Raw genomic sequence first — 21013 nt, forward strand, 5'->3', positions numbered from 1 at the left:
AAACACTCTGAAGTGTTTTAATAAATAAACGCAACTAAATACAAAACGAAACTGAACCCCCTGAGAGAAACGCTCTGAAACACCCGAGAGAAACGCTCTGAACCCCCCCGAGAGAAACGCTCTGAAACACCCGAGAGAAACGCTCTGAACCCACCCGAGAGAGAAAAGCTCTGAATTTACGAACGGTACTCCAGATTACATTTAAGAACACACTCGTAGTATAAACCAGCCTTTAGTCTTGAAATCCTATGTTGTTTAGTACATAGTGTAACGAGTGTGCTGAGAGTCAGGAAGCAAGTTCAGGGAGTGAGTGTTTTAATAAATAAACGCAACTAAATACAAAACAAGAAACACAAACAACGCACAGACATGACACTGGAACAGAAACAATAACACCTGGGGAAGGAACCAAAGGGAGGGACATATATAGGGAAGGAACCAATGGGAGGGACATATATAGGGAAGGAACCAAAGGGAGTGACATATATAGGGAAGGAACCAAAGGGACATACATAGAGAAGGAACCAAAGGGAGTGACAAAGGGAAGGAACCAAAGGGACATAAATAGGGAAGGAACCAAAGGGAGTGACATACATAGAGAAGGAACCAAAGGCAGTGACATATATAGGGAAGGTAATCAGGGAAGTGATGGAGTCCAGGTGAGTCTGATGATGCGCAGGTGCGCGTAACAATGGTGACAGGTGTGCGTCCTAACGAGCAGCCTGCTAACCTAGAGGTCAGAGAGGGAGCACACGTGACACATAGCCTCAAATGTGAATCCTTAAAGAGATGGGCGAGGCTAATGCTTCAGACGGTGTGAATAATGCTGAATGGGTGTAGACAAAAAAGACCTCTCCAGTAGGTACCAAAACTTTCAAGGGCCATTTTCTCAAAAGTGAGGTTACAGTTTATCAACTTTCAAAGCAGAATTACTTTCTCATTGTTCCTCAACTGTAGTGTATGATATACTATTTTATAGCTCGGAGTCTCTACTTTTATCCAATGTAAAAAACACAATTTCAAATTTTGCTACTTAAGATCGAATCAAGCCGGGCGGTCATATATGTTGAGTCTTGACAGTGTTTGCAACATGTGTACAAAGTTTGATTAAAATAGGAATATCTGTGACTGATTTATAGTCATTTATGTGTGAGACCACACTCACATTCATGTTTATTCGTTGCTTGACATATTAGCCTGGGAAAATAGTGCATTGAGAGACCTTGGACCCATAGATGAAAGATGTCAAGTTTTGTGCAGATCAGTAAATGTTATTCACAACATTCAAAATGGCGGAAAATCCATCATGGTCCTTGAGGCAATAATTTCCCTTGTGAGGAGAGGGACCTACATACCAAATGTCTGAAGTTCAAATGAGGCGTCAGGGGCGTGAGCCTTCAAAGGTTTTTTTTCAAATCGCTTGATATAGCTTCGCTGCTGAACCCCTAATAAGCTCAAAGAGGAAGCACACCGCATATCAGACTCACTGGGGAAGAGGAGAGGGGAGAGGTTGAGATGGTGATTTGCATGGTGCTTATTGAAGTGTGGAGAGAGATAGGGTTTGCCTCCTAAATTGCACCTTATTTCCAACATAGTGTGCTACTTTCAACCAGAGCCCTGTTGTCCCTAGAGCCCTGTTGTCCCTAGAGCCCTGTTGTCTCTAGAGCCCTGTTGGCCCCAGAGCCCGGTTGGCCCTGTTGTCCTAGAGCCCTGTTGTCCTAGAGCCCTGTTGACCCCAGAGCCCTATTGGCCCTGTTGTCCTAGAGCCCTGTTGGCCCTAGAGCCCTGTTGTCCCTAGAGCCCTGTTGTCCTAGAGCCCTATTGTCCCTAGAGCCCTGTTGTCCCTAGAGCCCTGTTGTCCTAGAGCCCTGTTGGCCCTAGAGCCCTGTTGGCCCTAGAGCCCTGTTGTCCTAGAGCCCTGTTGTCCTAGAGCCCTGTTGGCCCTAGAGCCCTGTTGTCCCTAGAGCCCTGTTGTCCTAGCCCTGTTGTCCTAGAGCCCTGTTGTCCCTAGAGCCCTGTTGGCCCTAGAGCCCTGTTGGCCCTAGAGCCCTGTTGGCCCTAGAGCCCTGTTGGCCCTAGAGAGCCCTGTTGGCTCTGGTCAAAAGTAGTGCCCTATATAGGGACTACGGTGGCACCTGGGAGGGAGGCAGATTCAGGCTCCATAAAGACAAGAGAGATAATGATCTGGAACTTTGGCCCTTGTGGAGTGACTTCTTGGTAGGGGTGGAGGAGATAATGTGTGTGTGTGTGTGTATGTGTGTGTGTGTGTTTGTGCTTATAATCCTGCCTATGTGTGTATTAATGTATTCTTGCACTCCTAGTCTGATGACAGTATGGCGGTGTGTGTGTGTGTGTATGTGTATGTGTATGTGTGTGTGTGTGTGTGTGTGTGTATGTGTGTGTGTGTGTGTGTGTGTGTGTGTGTGTGTGTGTGTGTGTGTATGTGTGTGTGTGTGCTCCAAACAGGACTGGTGACAGAGGTGATGTCATTAGTGCTCTTTCAGACACAGGAACCACACAGGGCTGAGATGAACTCAACAAACTGTTCAGTGGTTGTAACAAACCTACTGTATATTGTGTACAGTACACCTCAGTCCTCTCTGAGGTTTACCTACTGTGTAGTGTACACTGAGACACCGCAGTGGGCCGGTGGAACCTTAATTGGGAAAGACGTCTCATAGTAATGGCTGAAACGGAATCAATGGAATGGTATCAAACACATGAAATGCACTCAGACCAGAGAATGAAACAGTAACAGCCCTCCTCTCTGGAAGTGTCCAGTCAGCTCAGGAATGGTGTTCTCCCTGGGTCACTTCCTGGAGTCCTGGTTCTTATTGAAGGAGTATTAAATAGAAGCAGTTCATTCAGTCTGTAGCTCTGTGTCTACGGACGTCCCTCAGACAGACAGGCAATATCTGGCACAGGAAAGGTTTTATCTTGTCCAAATCACATCACATCTCAATGGCACTTAGAGAGGGATTGGTAGTTGAAACAAGAAAAGGCAAAAACTATCAAACTTCGCTGTTTTGCATTTCAGTTCAAGACACTCCTAATATGTTTTTTTTCAGAGGAGAGTAAACTTTGCGACCACACATGCCATCAAAACTTTAGTCGTCCCGGTAATGATTGGGAAGCATGACGTCCTGTCGTGTCACACCTGATCGGTTGAGGTGTGAGGGTCAGAGTTCAGGGGTGAAGGCCCTCAGTAAAACATGGCCACTGATGATGATGTCACACTAACAATCCGCTCGACCGTCACCTCTTTTTCCCCTCCTTTGCTGACCAGATCTTCACTGTCATATCACTAGAGAGAGAAAGAGAGTGAGAGAGAGTGAGAGAGAGAGAGAGAGATGCCAGACAGAACAAGAGCATAGAAACATTCAATGACATACAGAAGAGAGTGAGGGAGAGGAGAGAGAGAGAGAGAGAGAGAGAGAGAGAGAGAGAGAGAGAGAGGGATGAGAGCAGCAGGAGACAAAGAGAGAGAGGGAGAGACATAAGGAGACCAAGAGAGAAAGGGAGAGACATAAGGAGACCAAGAGAGAAAGGGAGAGACATAAGGAGACCAAGAGAGAAAGGGAGAGACATAAGGAGACCAAGAGAGAGAGGGAGAGACATAAGGAGACCAAGAGAGAGAGGGAGAGACATAAGGAGACCAAGAGAGAGAGAGAGAGAGACATAAGGAGACCAAGAGAGAGAGAGGGAGAGACATAAGGAGACCAAGAGAGAGAGGGAGAGACATAAGGAGACCAAGAGAGAGAGGGAGAGACATAAGGAGACCAAGAGAGAGAGGGAGAGACATAAGGAGACCAAGAGAGAGAGGGAGAGACATAAGGAGACCAAGAGAGACAGAGGGAGAGACATAAGGAGACCAAGAGAGAGGGAGAGACAGAGGGAAGGAAAGCAAAAGAGAGAGAGACAGAGGGAGGAGAGAAAGAGGGAGGGAGAGACAGAGGAAAGGAAAGCAAGAGAGAGAGAGAGAGACAGATAGAGGAGGGGCGCAAGAGGGAGAGAGCAAGAGGGAGAGGAAAGGAAAGCAAGAGAGAGAGAGAGAGAGGGAGACAGAGAGACAGAGGAAAGAGAAAGACCAAGAGAGAGAGAGAGAGAGAGAGGGAGAGACATAAGGAGAGAGAGGGAGGAGAGCAAGAGGGAGAGACAGAGGAAAGGAAAGACCAAGAGAGGGAGAGAGAGACCAAGAGGGAGGAGAGCAAGAGACAGAGGGAGAAACAAGAGGGAGAGAGAGACCAGCAGGAGACCAAAAGAGAGAGGGAGAGACATAAGGAGACCAAGAGAGAGAGGGAGAGACATAAGGAGACCACGAGAGATAGACATAAAGAGAACAAGGGGGAGAGGGAGAGACAGAGGGAAGGAAAGCGAGAGAGAGAGAGACAGAGGGAGGAGAGCAAGAGGAGACCGAGAGAGAGAGGGAGAGACAGAGGGGGGAGAGCAAGAGGAGACCAAGAGAGAGAGAGGGAGAGACAGAGAAGAAAAGAGTGATTCAATTGCCAGCATCTTCAAACAGTTGCATTGTGACTCCCACACAGCACCAGAGGGACAAGACATCAAAACCTACAGTTCACAGAAGGAGACACACACAGATGATACTGCCTAGTCCTCCACCTTCTAGGGAGCACAAAGGAATCAGGCCCAAAATAGACATCAAACATCCTTCTCCTCTGTGCCATACAACCTCCCCTCAGATAGAGCAAGCATCACAACACTCATCACTCTTTCTGTCCCCTCTCTCAAACAGTGGTGGAAAACGTACCCAATTGTCATACTTGAGTAAAAGTAAAGATACATTAATAGAAAATGACTCAAGTAAAAGTGAACATCACCCAGTAACGTACTACTTGAGTAAAAGTCTAAAAGTATTTGGTTTTAAATATACTTACAGTTGAAGTCAGAAGTTTACATACAGTTCGTTTAGAGTCATTAAAACTAGATCTTCAACCACTCCACACATTTCTTATTAACAAACTATAGTTTTGGCAATTTGGTAAGGACATCTACTCTGTGTATGGCACAAGTTATTTTTTGTTTACAGACAGATTATTTCACTTATAATTCACTGTATCACAATTCCAGTGGGTCAGAAGTTTACATACACTAAGTTGGCTGTGCCTTTAAACAGCTTGGAAAATTCCAGAAAATTATGGCATAGAAGCTTCTGATAGGCTAATTGACATCATTTGAATCAATTGGAGGTGTACCTGTGGACATATTTCAAGGCCTTACCTTCAAACTCAGTGCCTCTTTGCTTGACATCATGGGAAAATCAAAAGAAATCAGTCAAGACCCCAGAAAAACAATTATAGACCACCACAAGTCTGGTTCATCCTTGGGAGTAATTTCCAAACGCCTGAAGGTACCACGTTCATCTGTACAAACAATAGTACGCAAGTATAAACACCATGGGACCACACAGCCATCATACCGCTCAGGAAGGAGACACATTCTGTCTCCTAGAGATGAACGTACTTTGGTGCAAAAAGTGCAAATCAATTCCAGAACAACAGCAAAGGACCTTGTGAAGATGCTGGAGGAAACAGGTACAAAAGTATCTATATCCACAGTAAAACGAGTCCTATATCGACAAAACCTGAAAGACAGCTCAGCAAGGAAGAAGCCACTGCTCCAAAACCGCCATAAAAAAGCCAGACTACAGTTTGCAACTGCACATGGGGACGAAGATCGTACTTTTTGTAGCAATGTCTGATGAATCAAAAATAGAACTGTTTGGTCATAATGACCATCATTATGTTTGGAGGAAAAAGGGGGAGGCCGAAGAACACCATCCCAACCGTGAAGCAAGGGGGTGGCAGCATCATGTTGTTGGGGTGCTTTGCTGCTGGAGGAACTGGTGCACTTCACAAAATAGATGGCTTCATAAGGAGAAAGATTATGTGGATATATTGAAGCAACATCTCCAGACATCAGTTAAAGCTTGGTAGCAAATGAGTCTTCCAAATGAACAATGACCCCAAGCATACTTCCAAAGTTGTGGCAAAACGGCTTAAGGACAACAAACTCAAGGTATTGGAGTGGCCATCACAAAGCCCTGACCTCAATCCTCAAACATTTGTGTGTGAGCAAGGAGGCCTACAAACCTGACTCAGTTACACCAGCTCTGTCAGGAAGAATGGGCCAAAATTCACCCAATTTATTATGAGAAGCTCGTGGAAGGCTACCCGAAACGTTTGACCCAAGTTAAACAATTTATAGGCAATGCTACCAAATACTAATTGATTGTATGTAAATGTCTGACCCACTGGGAATGTGATGAAAGAAATAAAAGCTGAAATAAATCATTCTCTCTACTATTATTCTGATATTTCACATTCTTAAAATAAAGTGGTGATCCTAACTGATCTTAGAGAGGGAATTTTTACTGGAATTAAATGTCAGGAATTGTGAAAAACTGAGTTTAAATGTATTTGGCTAAGGTGTATGCAAACTTCCGACATCAACTGTAGGTATCAAAAGTCAACTTCTAAAATACACTTGCTAAACTGCTAAAATACACTAGCCAGGGGCAACACTCCAACACTCAGACATAATTTACAAATGAAGCATGTGTGTTTAGTGAGTCCACCAGATCAGAGGCAGTAGGGAGGACCAGGGATGTTCTCTGTTTAGTGAGTCCTCCAGATCAGAGACAGTAGGGAGGACCAGGGATGTTCTCTGTTTAGTGATTCCACCAGATCAGAGACAGTAGGGATGACAAGGGACGTTCTCTTGATGAGTGAATTTGACTATTTTACTGGCCTGCTAAGCATTCAAAATGTAATGAGTACTTTTCACTGCTGCTCTCAAACAACATACGTACTCTCCTATCCCCCCCACCCCGATCAACATACGTACTCTCCTATCCCCCCACCCCGATCAACATACGTACTCTCCTATCCCCCCCCCCACCCCGATCAACATACGTACTCTCCTATCCCCCCACCCCGATCAACATACGTACTCTCCTATCCCCACCCCCCCCGATCAACATACGTACTCTCCTATCCCCCACCCAGAGCAACATACGTACTCTCCTATCCCCCCCACCCCGATCAACATACGTACTCTCCTATCCCCCACCCCGAGCAACATACGTACTCTCCTATCCCCCCACCCCGATCAACATACGTACTCTCCTATCCCCCCCACCCCGATCAACATACGTACTCTCCTATCCCCCCCACCCCGATCAACATACGTACTCTCCTATCCCCCCCCCCGATCAACATACGTACTCTCCTATCCCCCCACCCCGATCAACATACGTACTCTCCTATCCCCCCACCCCGATCAACATACGTACTCTCCTATCCCCCCACCCCGATCAACATACGTACTCTCCTATCCCCCCACCCCGAGCAACATACGTACTCTCCTATCCCCCCCGATCAACATACGTACCTCCTATCCCCCGATCAACATACGTACTCTCCTATCCCCCCACCCCGATCAACATACGTACTCTCCTATCCCCCCACCCCGATCAACATACGTACTCCTATCCCCCGATCAACATACGTACTCTCCTATCCCCCCACCCCGATCAACATACGTACTCTCCTATCCCCCCACCCCGATCAACATACGTACTCTCCTACCCCCCACCCCGATCAACATACGTACTCTCCTATCCCCCCCATCCCGATCAACATACGTACTCTCCTATCCCCCCACCCCGATCAACATACGTACTCTCCTATCCCCCCACCCCGATCAACATACGTACTCTCCTATCCCCCCATCCCGATCAACATACGTACTCTCCTATCCCCCCACCCCGATCAACATACGTACTCTCCTATCCCCCCACCCCGATCAACATACGTACTCTCCTATCCCCCCCACCCCGATCAACATACGTACTCTCCTATCCCCCCCACCCCGAGCAACATACGTACTCTCCTATCCCCCCCACCCCGAGCAACATACGTACTCTCCTATCCCCCCCACCCCGATCAACATACGTACTCTCCTATCCCCCCACCCCGATCAACATACGTACTCTCCTATCCCCCCACCCCGATCAACATACGTACTCTCCTATCCCCCACCCCGATCAACATACGTACTCTCCTATCCCCCACCCCGATCAACATACGTACTCTCCTATGTGCGTACTGTGTGTGTGTGCGTACTGTGTGTGCGTGCGTACTGTATGTGCGTGTGTACTGTGTGTGTGTGTGTGTGTGTGTGTGTCTTGGTAGGTAGTACCCAATTAACAGAGGAGGTAGAGGCACATCCAGCTGACATGGCCAAAGATAGGAGTGGGGTTATTCTATTCTCAGATGAATTCACAGTGAGAATACGTACAGTACTGTAGTGTCTCTACCTATTAGGATCTTCATTTGAAGACCAAAAGGGGTAACAGGGGAAGAGGAGAAGTTGGGAGAGTGTGTTGTGAAGAAATGTCTTGAGAGGGCAACATAGCAAGAAGAAGAGAAAGAGATGGATAAAAGGAGTATACCAGAGGAGAGCAGAGAAGAGATGGATAAAAGGAGTATACCAGAGGAGAGCAGAGAAGAGATGGATAAAAGGAGTATACCAGAGGAGAGCAGCGAAGAGATGGATAAAAGGAGTATACCAGAGGAGAGCAGCGAAGAGATGGATAAAGGGAGCATACCAGAGGAGAGCAGAGAAGAGATGGATAAAAGGAGTATACCAGAGGAGAGCAGAGAAGAGATGGATAAAAGGAGTATACCAGAGGAGAGCAGAGAAGAGATGGATAAAAGGAGTATACCAGAGGAGAGCAGAGAAGAGATGGATAAAAGGAGTATACCAGAGGAGAGCAGAGAAGAGATGGATAAAAGGAGTATACCAGAGGAGAGCAGAGAAGAGATGGATAAAAGTATACCAGAGGAGAGCAGAGAAGAGATGGATAAAGGAGTATACCAGAGGAGAGCAGAGAAGAGATGGATAAAAGGAGTATACCAGAGGAGAGCAGAGAAGAGATGGATAAAAGGAGTATACCAGAGGAGAGCAGAGAAGAGATGGATAAAAGGAGTATACCAGAGGAGAGCAGAGAAGAGATGGATAAAAGGAGTATACCAGAGGAGAGCAGAGAAGAGATGGATAAAAGGAGTATACCAGAGGAGAGCAGAGAAGAGATGGATAAAAGGAGTATACCAGAGGAGAGCAGAGAAGAGATGGATAAAAGTAGTATACCAGAGGAGAGCAGAGAAGAGATGGATAAAAGGAGTATACCAGAGGAGAGCAGAGAAGAGATGGATAAAAGGAGTATACCAGAGGAGAGCAGAGAAGAGATGGATAAAAGGAGTATACCAGAGGAGAGCAGAGAAGAGATGGATAAAGGAGCATACCAGAGGAGAGCAGAGAAGAGATGGATAAAGGAGTATACCAGAGGAGAGCAGAGAAGAGATGGATAAAAGGAGTATACCAGAGGAGAGCAGAGAAGAGATGGATAAAAGGAGTATACCAGAGGAGAGCAGAGAAGAGATGGATAAAAGTAGTATACCAGAGGAGAGCAGAGAAGAGATGGATAAAAGGAGTATACCAGAGGAGAGCAGAGAAGAGATGGATAAAAGGAGTATACCAGAGGAGAGCAGAGAAGAGATGGATAAAAGGAGTATACCAGAGGAGAGCAGAGAAGAGATGGATAAAAGGAGTATACCAGAGGAGAGCAGAGAAGAGATGGATAAAAGGAGTATACCAGAGGAGAGCAGAGAAGAGATGGATAAAAGGAGTATACCAGAGGAGAGCAGAGAAGAGATGGATAAAAGGAGTATACCAGAGGAGAGCAGAGAAGAGATGGATAAAGGAGCATACCAGAGGAGAGCAGAGAAGAGATGGATAAAAGGAGTATACCAGAGGAGAGCAGAGAAGAGATGGATAAAAGGAGTATACCAGAGGAGAGCAGAGAAGAGATGGATAAAAGGAGTATACCAGAGGAGAGCAGAGAAGAGATGGATAAAAGGAGTATACCAGAGGAGAGCAGAGAAGAGATGGATAAAGGGAGATGGATAAGAGAAGAGATGGCATACCAGAGGAGAGCAGAGAAGAGATGGATAAAAGGAGTATACCAGAGGAGAGCAGAGAAGAGATGGATAAAAGGAGTATACCAGAGGAGAGCAGAGAAGAGATGGATAAAAGGAGTATACCAGAGGAGAGCAGAGAAGAGACGGATAAAAGTAGTATACCAGAGGAGAGCAGAGAAGAGATGGATAAAAGGAGTATACCAGAGGAGAGCAGAGAAGAGATAGATAAAAGGAGTATACCAGAGGAGAGCAGAGAAGAGATGGATAAAAGGAGTATACCAGAGGAGAGCAGAGAAGAGATGGATAAAAGGAGTATACCAGAGGAGAGCAGAGAAGAGATGGATAAAAGGAGTATACCAGAGGAGAGCAGAGAAGAGATGGATAAAAGGAGTATACCAGAGGAGAGCAGAGAAGAGATGGATAAAAGGAGTATACCAGAGGAGAGCAGAGAAGAGATGGATAAAAGGAGTATACCAGAGGAGAGCAGAGAAGAGATGGATAAAAGGAGTATACCAGAGGAGAGCAGAGAAGAGATGGATAAAAGGAGTATACCAGAGGAGAGCAGAGAAGAGATGGATAAAAGGAGTATACCAGAGGAGAGCAGAGAAGAGATGGATAAAAGGAGTATACCAGAGGAGAGCAGAGAAAGAGATGGATAACCAGGGAGCATAAGAGATGGGAGAGAGAGAGAAGAGATGGATAAAAGGAGTATACCAGAGGAGAGCAGAGAAGAGATGGATAAAAGGAGTATACCAGAGGAGAGCAGAGAAGAGATGGATAAAAGGAGTACACCAGAGGAGAGCAGAGAAGAGATGGATAAAAGGAGTATACCAGAGGAGAGCAGAGAAGAGATGGATAAAAGGAGTATACCAGAGGAGAGCAGAGAAGAGATGGATAAAAGGAGTATACCAGAGGAGAGCAGAGAAGAGATGGATAAAAGGAGTATACCAGAGGAGAGCAGAGAAGAGATGGATAATAGGAGTATACCAGAGGAGAGCAGAGAAGAGATGGATAAAAGGAGTATACCAGAGGAGAGCAGAGAAGAGATGGATAAAAGGAGTATACCAGAGGAGAGCAGAGAAGAGATGGATAAAAGGAGTATACCAGAGGAGAGCAGAGAAGAGATGGATAAAAGGAGTATACCAGAGGAGAGCAGAGAAGAGATGGCAAGAGCATTAGCCAAATGAGGACAGGGAGAGAAAAATAGTGAGAAAAACAAGGGACGTAAATGAGTTCCAGAGGAGAACAGAGGCAACAGCGTGAGACAGGGCTCTAGAGAGACGAAGACAATGAATGGAAGTACCAGAGGAGAACAGAGGCAACAGAGTGAGACAGGGCTCTAGAGAGATGAAGACAATGAATGGAAGTACCAGAGGACAACAGAGGCAACAGAGTGAGACAGGGCTCTAGAGAGATGAAGACAATGAATGGAAGTACCAGAGGACAACAGAGGCAACAGAGTCAGACAGGGCTCTAGAGAGACGAAGACAATGAATGGAAGTACCAGAGGACAACAGAGGCCACAGCGTGAGACAGGGCTCTAGAGAGACGAAGACAATGAATGGAAGTACCAGAGGACAACAGAGGCAACAGCGTGAGACAGGGCTCTAGAGAGACGAAGACAATGAATGGAAGTACCAGAGGAGAACAGAGGCAACAGCGTGAGACAGGGCTCTAGAGAGACGAAGACAATGAATGGAAGTACCAGAGGAGAACAGAGGCGGGGTTGTGAGCTGGAGTGAAGGCTCACGGGAGGCTGGTAGCGCGACCCTTGATGGCCAGAACCCGTCGAGGTAGACAGGGGGTCAAACCCGGGACATAGCTCCATAACTTCACCCTGCAGTCACTGAGGTAGTAGAAGGGGGAGGAGAAGGAGAGGTGAGGAAGGGAAGAAGGGAAGAGAAAAGAAAATAAATGAGAAGAGAAACAAAATCAAGAAGGGGAAAGAGAGGAGAAGAGAAGGAGGGAGGAGAGGGAAGAGAGGACAGGTTAAAGCAGGTTAGTACAAGATAAAGCTGAGCTCAGTAAAGGAGTACTCAGTCAGATGGTTTGGTGAGAGTGGTAAGCTTGAAATGTGTTAGATGTAAGTACAGGAAGGACAGAGGCTGTTGGGGGTACAGGAGGACATAGGCTGTTTGGGGTACAGGGAGGATAGAGGCTGTTTGGGGTACAGGGGTGGACAGAGGCTGTTTTACAGGGGGGAGGCTGTTGGGGTACAGGGAGGACAGAGGCTGTTTGGGGTACAGGGGGGACAGAGGCTGTTGGGGTACAGGGAGGACAGAGGCTGTTTGGGGTACAGGGGTGGACAGAGGCTGTTTTACAGGGGGACAGGGCTGTTACAGGGAGGATAGAGGCTGTTTGGGGTACAGGGAGGACAGAGGCTGTTGGGGGTACAGGGAGGATAGAGGCTGTTGGGGGTACAGGGAGGACATAGGCTGTTGGGGGTACAGGGAGGACATAGGCTGTTGGGGGGAGGACATAGGCTGTTGGGGGACAGGGAGGATAGAGGCTGTTGGGGTACAGGGAGGACAGGGCTGTTGGGGGTACAGGGAGGACATAGGCTGTTGGGGTACAGGGAGGACAGAGGCTGTTGGGGGTACAGGGAGGACATAGGCTGTTGGGGTACAGGGAGGACATAGGCTGTTGGGGGTACAGGGAGGACATGGGCTATTGGGGTACAGGGAGGACATAGGCTGTTGGGGGTACAGGGAGGACAGGCTGTTGGGGGCTGCTTGGGGGTACAGGGAGGACAGAGGCTGTTGGGGGTACAGGGAGGGAGGCTGTTTGGGGACAGGGAGGACATAGGCTGTTGGGGTACAGGGAGGATAGAGGCTGTTTGGGGTACAGGGGTGGGAGGACAGACAGAGGCTGTTGGGGTACAGGGAGGACAGAGGCCGGGGTACAGGGAGGACAGAGGCTGTTGGGGGTACAGGGAGGACAGAGGCTGTTGGGGGTACAGGGAGGACAGAGGCTGTTTGGGGTACAGGGAGGACAGAGGCTGTTGGGGGTACAGGGAGGACAGAGTCTGTTTGGGATACAGGGAGGACAGAGGCTGTTGGGGGTACAGGGAGGACAGAGGCTGTTGGGGGTACAGGGAGGACATGGGCTGTTGGGGGTACAGGAGGACATGGGCTGGGGGGACAGGGAGGACAGAGGCTGTTGGGGGTACAGGGAGGACAGAGGCTGTTGGGGGTACAGGGAGGACATGGGCTGTTTGGGGTACAGGGAGGACAGAGGCTGTTGGGGGTACAGGGAGGACAGAGGCTGTTGGGGGTACAGGGAGGACAGAGGCTGTTGGGGGTACATGGAGGACAGGGGCTGTTGGGGGTACAGGGAGGACAGAGGCTGTTGGGGGTACAGGGGGACAGAGGCTGTTGGGGGTACATGGAGGACAGAGGCTGTTTGGGGTACAGGGAGGACAGAGGATGTTGGGGGTACAGGGGGCCAGAGGATGTTGGGGGTACAGGGAGGACAGAGGATGTTTGGGGTACAGGGAGGACAGAGGCTCTTGGGGGTACAGGGAGGACAGAGACTGTTGGGGGTACAGGGAGGACAGAGGCTGTTTGAGGTACAGTATGAAGCAGGCCCATGCACACCCTCTGACTGAAACACAGCAGCAGTATGTTGCCATCTCAGTTCTCAGTAGTCTTCCATACAGTACAGGCCACTCAGACAAACATACTGAACATGCTGATGAGAGGACTGGTCGCAGGCATCAGTTAAATTCTACAAAGCCTGGTCAGTAATTGTCTGGGGATGAGTGATTCCAAAAACATTTATAGTTGAGATGGGAAAAAAAACATGCACCAGTCACCGTGTTGCATTTTACAACAACAAAGAGCATTTTCTCATTGGATTGTCATTGTAGTATCTTCTCAGAAAAGACCAAGCACAACATATACTGTATAACCTTACCCTCCCAATATATTTGACTTGATTTTATACAGCAGTACTGTGCATCCAAGACTATCCCAGATAATCCAAGTACAATCCAAGTACAATCCAAGAAAATCCAAGACAACCCAAGTACAATCCAAGACAACCCAAGTACAATCCAAGACAATCCAAGACAATCCAAGTACAATTCAAGAAAATCCAAGACAAGCCAAGTACAATCCAAGTACAATCCAAGTACAATCCAAGACAATTCCCATCCTATGATTATATCATATGTAGTAATGTCATGCCTGGATGTAGTTGGAAATAATCTCAGGGGAAAGTCTGGCTACAACATCATCATCAACAACATCATCAACAACAACATCATCAACAACATCATCAACATCATCATCATCATCAACAACATCATCAACAACATCATAATCAACAACATCATCAACAACATCATCATCAACATCATCATCAACAACATCATCAACAACAACATCATCATCATCAACAACATCATCAACAACATCATCATCAACATCATCAACATCATCAACAACAACATCATCAACAACATCATCATCAACGACATCATCAACAACAACATCATCAACAACATCATCAACAACAACATCATCAACAACATCATCATCAACAACATCATCATCAACAACATCATCAACATCATCATCAACAACATCATCAACAACAACATCATCAACAACATCATCAACAACAACATCAACAACAACATCATCAACAACATCATCAACAACAACATCATCAACAACATCATCACCAACATCATCATCATCAACATCATCATCAACAACATCATCAACAACATCATCATCAACATCATCATCAACATCATCAACAACATCATCAACAACAACATCATCAACAACATCATCAACAACAACATCATCAACAACAACATCATCAACATCATCATCATCAACAACAACATCATCAACAACATCATCATCAACAACATCATCATCATCAACATCATCAACAACATCATCAACAACATCATCATCAACATCATCATCATCAACATCATCATCAACAACATCATCATCAACATCATCATCATCAACAACATCATCAACATCATCAACATCATCATCAACAACATCATCATCAACATCATCATCATCAACAACATCATCAACAACATCATCATCAACATCATCATCAACAACATCATCATCATCAACAACAACATCATCAACAACAACATCATCAACAACATCATCATCAACAACATCATCATCAACAACAACATCATCATCAACAACATCATCATCATCAACAACAACATCATCATCAACAACATCATCATCAACAACAACAGACTGTTTATTGTAATACTAATATGTTACCTGGAAGCGGTGAAGATGTGTCGTGAGTTGGTGCAGATGGCGTTGATAGGGCTCTCGTGGCCCCTGACCTCTCCTATAGGGGTGAAGTTGTCAACGTTCCACACCTTCAGCATGCCCCCCCGACATGCACTCAGCAGCATGGGTCGACCTGGAACATAGGCCAGTGCACACACCCAGTCCTTATGGGCATTAGGGATTTGCTGAGGACAGACAGGAGAGAGGAAGGAGAAGCTTCTGTTTAGTATACTTGTTTTGGGGGAAAGGATGAAAAACACAATTTATAAAGGTTTTGCAAACAAAAAGACATACACAAGCATTGGGGATTTGCTGAGGAGAAGAGAGGAGAGGAAATGAGAGGAGAGGAGAGGAGAGAAGAGGAGAGGAGAGGAGAAGAAAGGAGAGGAAAGGAGAGGAGAGGAGAGGAGAGGAGAGGAGAGGAGAGGAGAGGAAGGAGAGGAGAGGAGGAGAGGAGAGAGTTTTCATTCAGTGGATTTTTTTTCTTCTACGTGATATCCAATTGGTAGTTACAGTCTTGTCCCATCGCTGCAACTCCCCTATTGACACGGGAGAGGCGAAAATCAAGAGCTCCGAAACACGACCCTGCCAAAACACGACCCTGCCAAGCTGCACTGCTCACTTAACCCGGAAGCCCGCCACACCAATATGTCGGAGGAAACACGGTCCATCTGGTGACCGAAGTCAGCTTGCAGGCACCCGGCCCGCCACAAGGAGTCGCTAGAGCATGATGGGAAAAGGAAATCCGGGCTGGCCAAACCCTCTCCTAACCCGGAAGACACTGGTCTAATAGTGCGCCACCTCACGATCACGGCCGACTGTGACAAAGCCTGGGATCGAACCCGGGTCTGTAGTGACGCCTCAAGCACTGCGATGCATTGCCTTAGACCATTCACAGGACTTTTATCAGGAACATGGAAACACACAGACGTTACAATAATCTGTTAGGAAGATAATAGAATTTTCCAACTGGTTGTTGACTTGATATATAAACCGCCTGGATATGATATGACATTCACTCTTATCCAGAGCAACTTACAGTAAGGAGTGGATCCATGTTTGTACTTTTTCCTGGTCTCCTGTGGGAATCAAACCCACCACACTGGTGTTGCAGGCACCATGCTGTACCAACTGAGCCACACGGGACACCATTCAACATGCTATGATACTAATCTGACAACAACAACAAACCTGTGACTCACATAGCAGCACTGAAACACCCAGACACAGAAGTATGATATGATGACTGGGTTTCTGTCCACAACCTTCTACCCATAGACAATCTAATGTGAGTAAAGATATCATTTCTACAGGAGTTTACTATGTGTATTAGACAGGACTAAGATTATTAGACATTAAAGGTTCTCTATAAAGGATCACAGAGGTACTGGTGACAGACAGACTCTCTCTCTCTCTCTCTCTCTCTCTCTCTCGCTCTCACTCTCACTCTCTCTCTCTCTACCTGTGTGAGTTCTTGTTGCTCCAGGTCCCACTTCTTGATGCCGTTGTCTCGTGACGCGCTGAACAACACGTCTCCCTGGATGGCCAGACACTCGATCCCGTCGTAGTGAGGAGGCTCAAAGTTATGGGATGGGCCTACATTACCCAGCATGCCCTCTGCCACATCAAACACCTACCAAGAAGAGAGGAGGACAGCAGTCAGAAACATGAGGAAACAACTAGCAGAGAAATTGTCACTAATAGGGGTATATACTGTACATGACTGTATTCTGACAGATGGAATCACTCTTGCTCAACACTAGTTTCTTGATTGATGGAGCAGACATTTTTATCTAAGGTACAATAACAATCTATCTCATATGAGAATGGGAAGTACATTGTAAACGCTGTGCGACATCAACATGATTCTGTCCCAGTATGTAGTACCTTGACGTAGTGGTCCTTGGAGCCGGTGACCACCTGGTCTCTGCCCTGTACAGACTGACATACAGTCAGACACATCACTGAACCTATGTGCCCTGTCAGCTTGCCTAACGCCGTCATCCTAGTGGGGGGGACATGGTGAGAGAGAGACATTATTACGCCTAATTCTGAGAGAGAGAGAGAGAGAGACAGAGAGAACGAGAGGTAGACAGAGAGAGAGAGACAGAGAGACAGAGAGAACAAGAGGTAGACAGAGAGAGAGACAGAGAGAGAGAGGTAGACAGAGAGAGAGAGGTAGACAGAGAGAGAGAGAGAGAGAGATAGAGAGAGAGAGAGAGGTAGACAGAGAGAGAGAGGCAGACAGAAAGACAGAGAGAGCAAAAGAGAATGCAAGTATGTGTCTGTATGTGTGTCTGTATGTGTGTGTGTGTCTGTATGTGTGTGTGTGTCTGTATGTGTGTGTGTGTCTGTATATGTGTGTGTGCATTTGTGTGTGTGTGTGTGTGTTTGTCTGTATGTGTGTGTGTGCCTGAATGTGTGTATGTGTCTGTATGTGTGTGTGTCTGTATGTGTCTGTATGTGTGTGTGTGTCTGTATGTGGGTGTGTCTGTAGGTGTGTGTGTGCGTGCCTGTATGTGTGTGTGTCTGTATGTGTCTGTGTGTGTGCCTGTATGTGTGTGTGTCTGTGTATGTGTGTGTGTCTGTCTATGTGTGTGTATCTGTGTATGTGTGTGTGTCTGTGTATGAGTGTGTGTCTGTATGTGTGTGTGTCTGTATGTGTGTGTGTCTGTATGTGTGTGTGTGTGTATGTGTGTGTGTCTGTATGTGTGTGTCTGTATGTGTGTGTGTCTGTCTGTATGTGTCTGTCTGTATGTGTGTGTGTGTGTGTGTGCCTGCATGTGTGTGTGTCTGTATGTGTGTGTGTGTGTGTGTGTGTGTGTGTGTGTGTGTGTGTCTGTATGTGTGTGTGTCTGTGTATGTTGTGTGTGTGTGCCTGAATGTGTGTTTGTTACCTGGTGAGGTCCCAGGTGTGTACGGTGTTGTCTGTCTGTATGTGTGTGTGTCTGTGTATGTGTGTGTGTGTGTGTCTGCATGTGTGTCTGTATGTGTGTGTGTGTCTGTCTGAATGTGTGTCTGTATGTGTGTGTGTGTGTGTGTGTCTGAATGTGTGTCTGTATGTGTGTGTGTCTGTGTGTTTGTTACCTGGTGAGGTCCCAGGTGCGTACGGTGTTGTCTGTCTGTATGTGTGTGTGTGTGTGTGTCTATGTGTTTGTTACCTGGTGAGGTCCCAGGTGCGTACGGTGCTGTCTGTCTGTATGTGTGTGTGTGTGTGTGTGTGTCTGTGTGTTTGTTACCTGGTGAGGTCCCAGGTGCGTACGGTGTTGTCTGTATGTGTGTGTGTGTCTGTGTGTTTGTTACCTGGTGAGGTCCCAGGTGCGTACGGTGTTGTCTGTATGTATGTGTGTGTGTGTGTGTCTGTGTGTTTGTTACCTGGTGAGGTCCCAGGTGCGTACGGTGTTGTCTGTATGTATGTGTGTGTGTGTGTCTGTGTGTTTGTTACCTGGTGAGGTCCCAGGTGCGTACGGTGTTGTCTGTATGTATGTGTGTGTGTGTCTGTGTGTTTGTTACCTGGTGAGGTCCCAGGTGCGTACGGTGTTGTCTGTATGTATGTGTGTGTGTCTGTGTGTTTGTTACCTGGTGAGGTCCCAGGTGCGTACAGTGTTGCCAGCGGCAGCATAGAGGACAGAGCCAGAGGGGTTGAGGGCGATCTGATTCATCTGGTATTCACCCTGTGCCACCGTGATGGTACGGGTGGTGGTGCCAGCACACGCATCCCCGATATCACCTGGCCTGAAGACCTGGAGAGAGAGAGGGGTGGGGGGGGCATTGAGATCAAGATCGAGCTCATTATTGACTTTGTTGTATGTTGCTTTGGTAGGGTAGCCTAGTGGTTAGAGCGTTGGACTAGTAAACCCCCGAGCTGACAAGGTACAAATTTGTCGTTCTGCCCCTGAACAGGCAGTTAACCCACTGTTCCTAGGCCGTCATTGAAAATAAGAATGTGTTCTTAACTGACTTGCCTAGTTAAATAAAGGTAAAATAAAAATAAAATAAAATATCATGTTACCATCAAAACATCCTGTCTGAATAATATCAAGTTACCATTAAAACATCCTGTCTAGCTGTCTGAATAATCTCCCTTCCTAACAGTCAACATTTCCATTAGGCTATAACAGAGACAGACTGATTGGTGGGTTAGCGTGGTGAGCTGTGATTGGTGGAGAGAGACAGAGAGCCACTCACGTGAGGGTGCGGACACACTTGGCGGAGTCTCGTATGTCCCAGACCTTGATGTATGAGGTGGAGACTGAGAAGACGAGGCAGGAGGAGGAACAGTATTTTACTGACACCACATTGTTGGGATGGCCTTTCAACGTGACGATCTCCTGTCCCGTCACCAGGTTCCACATCTTACACGTCTGGTCTGATGAGGAGAGACCAGGCGAGACGGATCAAAAAAACACAAACCTAAAACTTCGAACCTGTTTTTATTTCAGCCTAATTAAGGTCTTGATAATGAATTGATTGGGCAAAAAAAAAAAAGATTTGTGATTCAATGTCTGTTTTTATATGTACATGGATCGGAGGACAAATAATAGATATCAGAGGAGGCTGGTGGAAGAAGATATAGGAGGACAGGCTCAGTGTAATGGCTGGAATGGAGTCAATGGAATGGTATGGAATAAATCAAATGCATGGAAACCACATGTTTGACTCCATTCTGTCAATCCAATCCAGCCATTACAATGAGCCTGTCCTCCTATATCTTCTTCCACCAGTCTTCCTATTGCTCCTTCCACCAGCCTCCTCTGATATCTATTATTTGTTTGTATGATGAACAACAAATGTCCTCTTTAAAAAGTACAGTACGTCCCAGAGGTTTTCATGGCAAGAAACTCCTGACCCCAGCTGGGAGGACAGCGTTGGTGTTGTCGTGGCAACGTTGACGTACCCTTAGATCCCGTAAAGAGCAGTTCATCTGTAGCGTCCACACAGAGGACAGGTTTAGAGTGTCCCTCTGCCACGGCAGAACACTGGAGGGGCGCAGTCCGCCCTCCCTTCACACCCCCCGTGGGACTGATTACACCCCTGTTGGAGACACACTGTTAAACACACACACACACAACAAACAGACCAATGACCCCACACAGATACAAAACATCTAAAAACACACAAAGAATACAATACACACACACTAGAACACAATACACACACAGACCACTGAACCCACACAGATACAAAACATCTAAAAACACACACGACACACTACAACACAATAGGTTAAAGAGCACAGCTCTACCATGCCCCTTGCTGGGGATAAAGACATGTAACTTCTCACTTCCTTCCTCTCCTTCTCTCTCTCCATCCCTTCCTCTCCTTCTCTCTCTCCATCCATTCCTCTCCTTCTCTCTCATCCCTTCCTCTCCTTCTCTCCATCCCTTCCTCTCGTTCTCTCTCTCCATCCATTCCTCTCCTTCTCTCTCTCCATCCCTTCCTCTCCTTCTCTCTCTCCATCCATCCCGTCCTCTCCTTCTCTCTCTCTCTCCATCCATTCCTCTCCTTCTCTCTCTCCATCCCTTCCTCTCCATCCCTCTCTTTTTTTGGAAGCCCAATTAGAGAGCCTGACCTAAAACCATCCATCTCCTGGCTGGCAGTGGAAGCAGCCATCTCTACTCCACAGAAATAACGAACCTCTCCTCTCCCTCTTTTGCTCCTTCCCTTCCTCCTTTGTGTGTGGGGAATAGGGACCAGTCATTAAAGACAAAACTGGGACAG

General features: G+C 46.8%; 1 protein-coding gene across 1 annotated transcript in view; it reads right to left on the reverse strand.

Annotated features, from left to right (window-relative positions):
- Positions 1-601: 601 nt before the first annotated feature.
- LOC112235708 (kinesin-like protein KIF21B) overlaps positions 602-21013 on the reverse strand; it is a 167160-nt gene continuing 146748 nt past the window's right edge. The window contains 9 exon segments of the mRNA XM_042330259.1: positions 602-3304; positions 11707-11847; positions 15278-15477; positions 16755-16925; positions 17180-17297; positions 18872-19016; positions 19019-19035; positions 19481-19661; positions 20190-20326. Of these exon segments, the coding sequence (XP_042186193.1) occupies positions 11748-11847; positions 15278-15477; positions 16755-16925; positions 17180-17297; positions 18872-19016; positions 19019-19035; positions 19481-19661; positions 20190-20326 (1069 nt within the window). The 3' untranslated portion in view covers positions 602-3304; positions 11707-11747.

The sequence above is a fragment of the Oncorhynchus tshawytscha genome, linkage group LG02, assembly GCF_018296145.1.
Source record: "Oncorhynchus tshawytscha isolate Ot180627B linkage group LG02, Otsh_v2.0, whole genome shotgun sequence".
Taxonomy (NCBI): domain Eukaryota; kingdom Metazoa; phylum Chordata; class Actinopteri; order Salmoniformes; family Salmonidae; genus Oncorhynchus; species Oncorhynchus tshawytscha.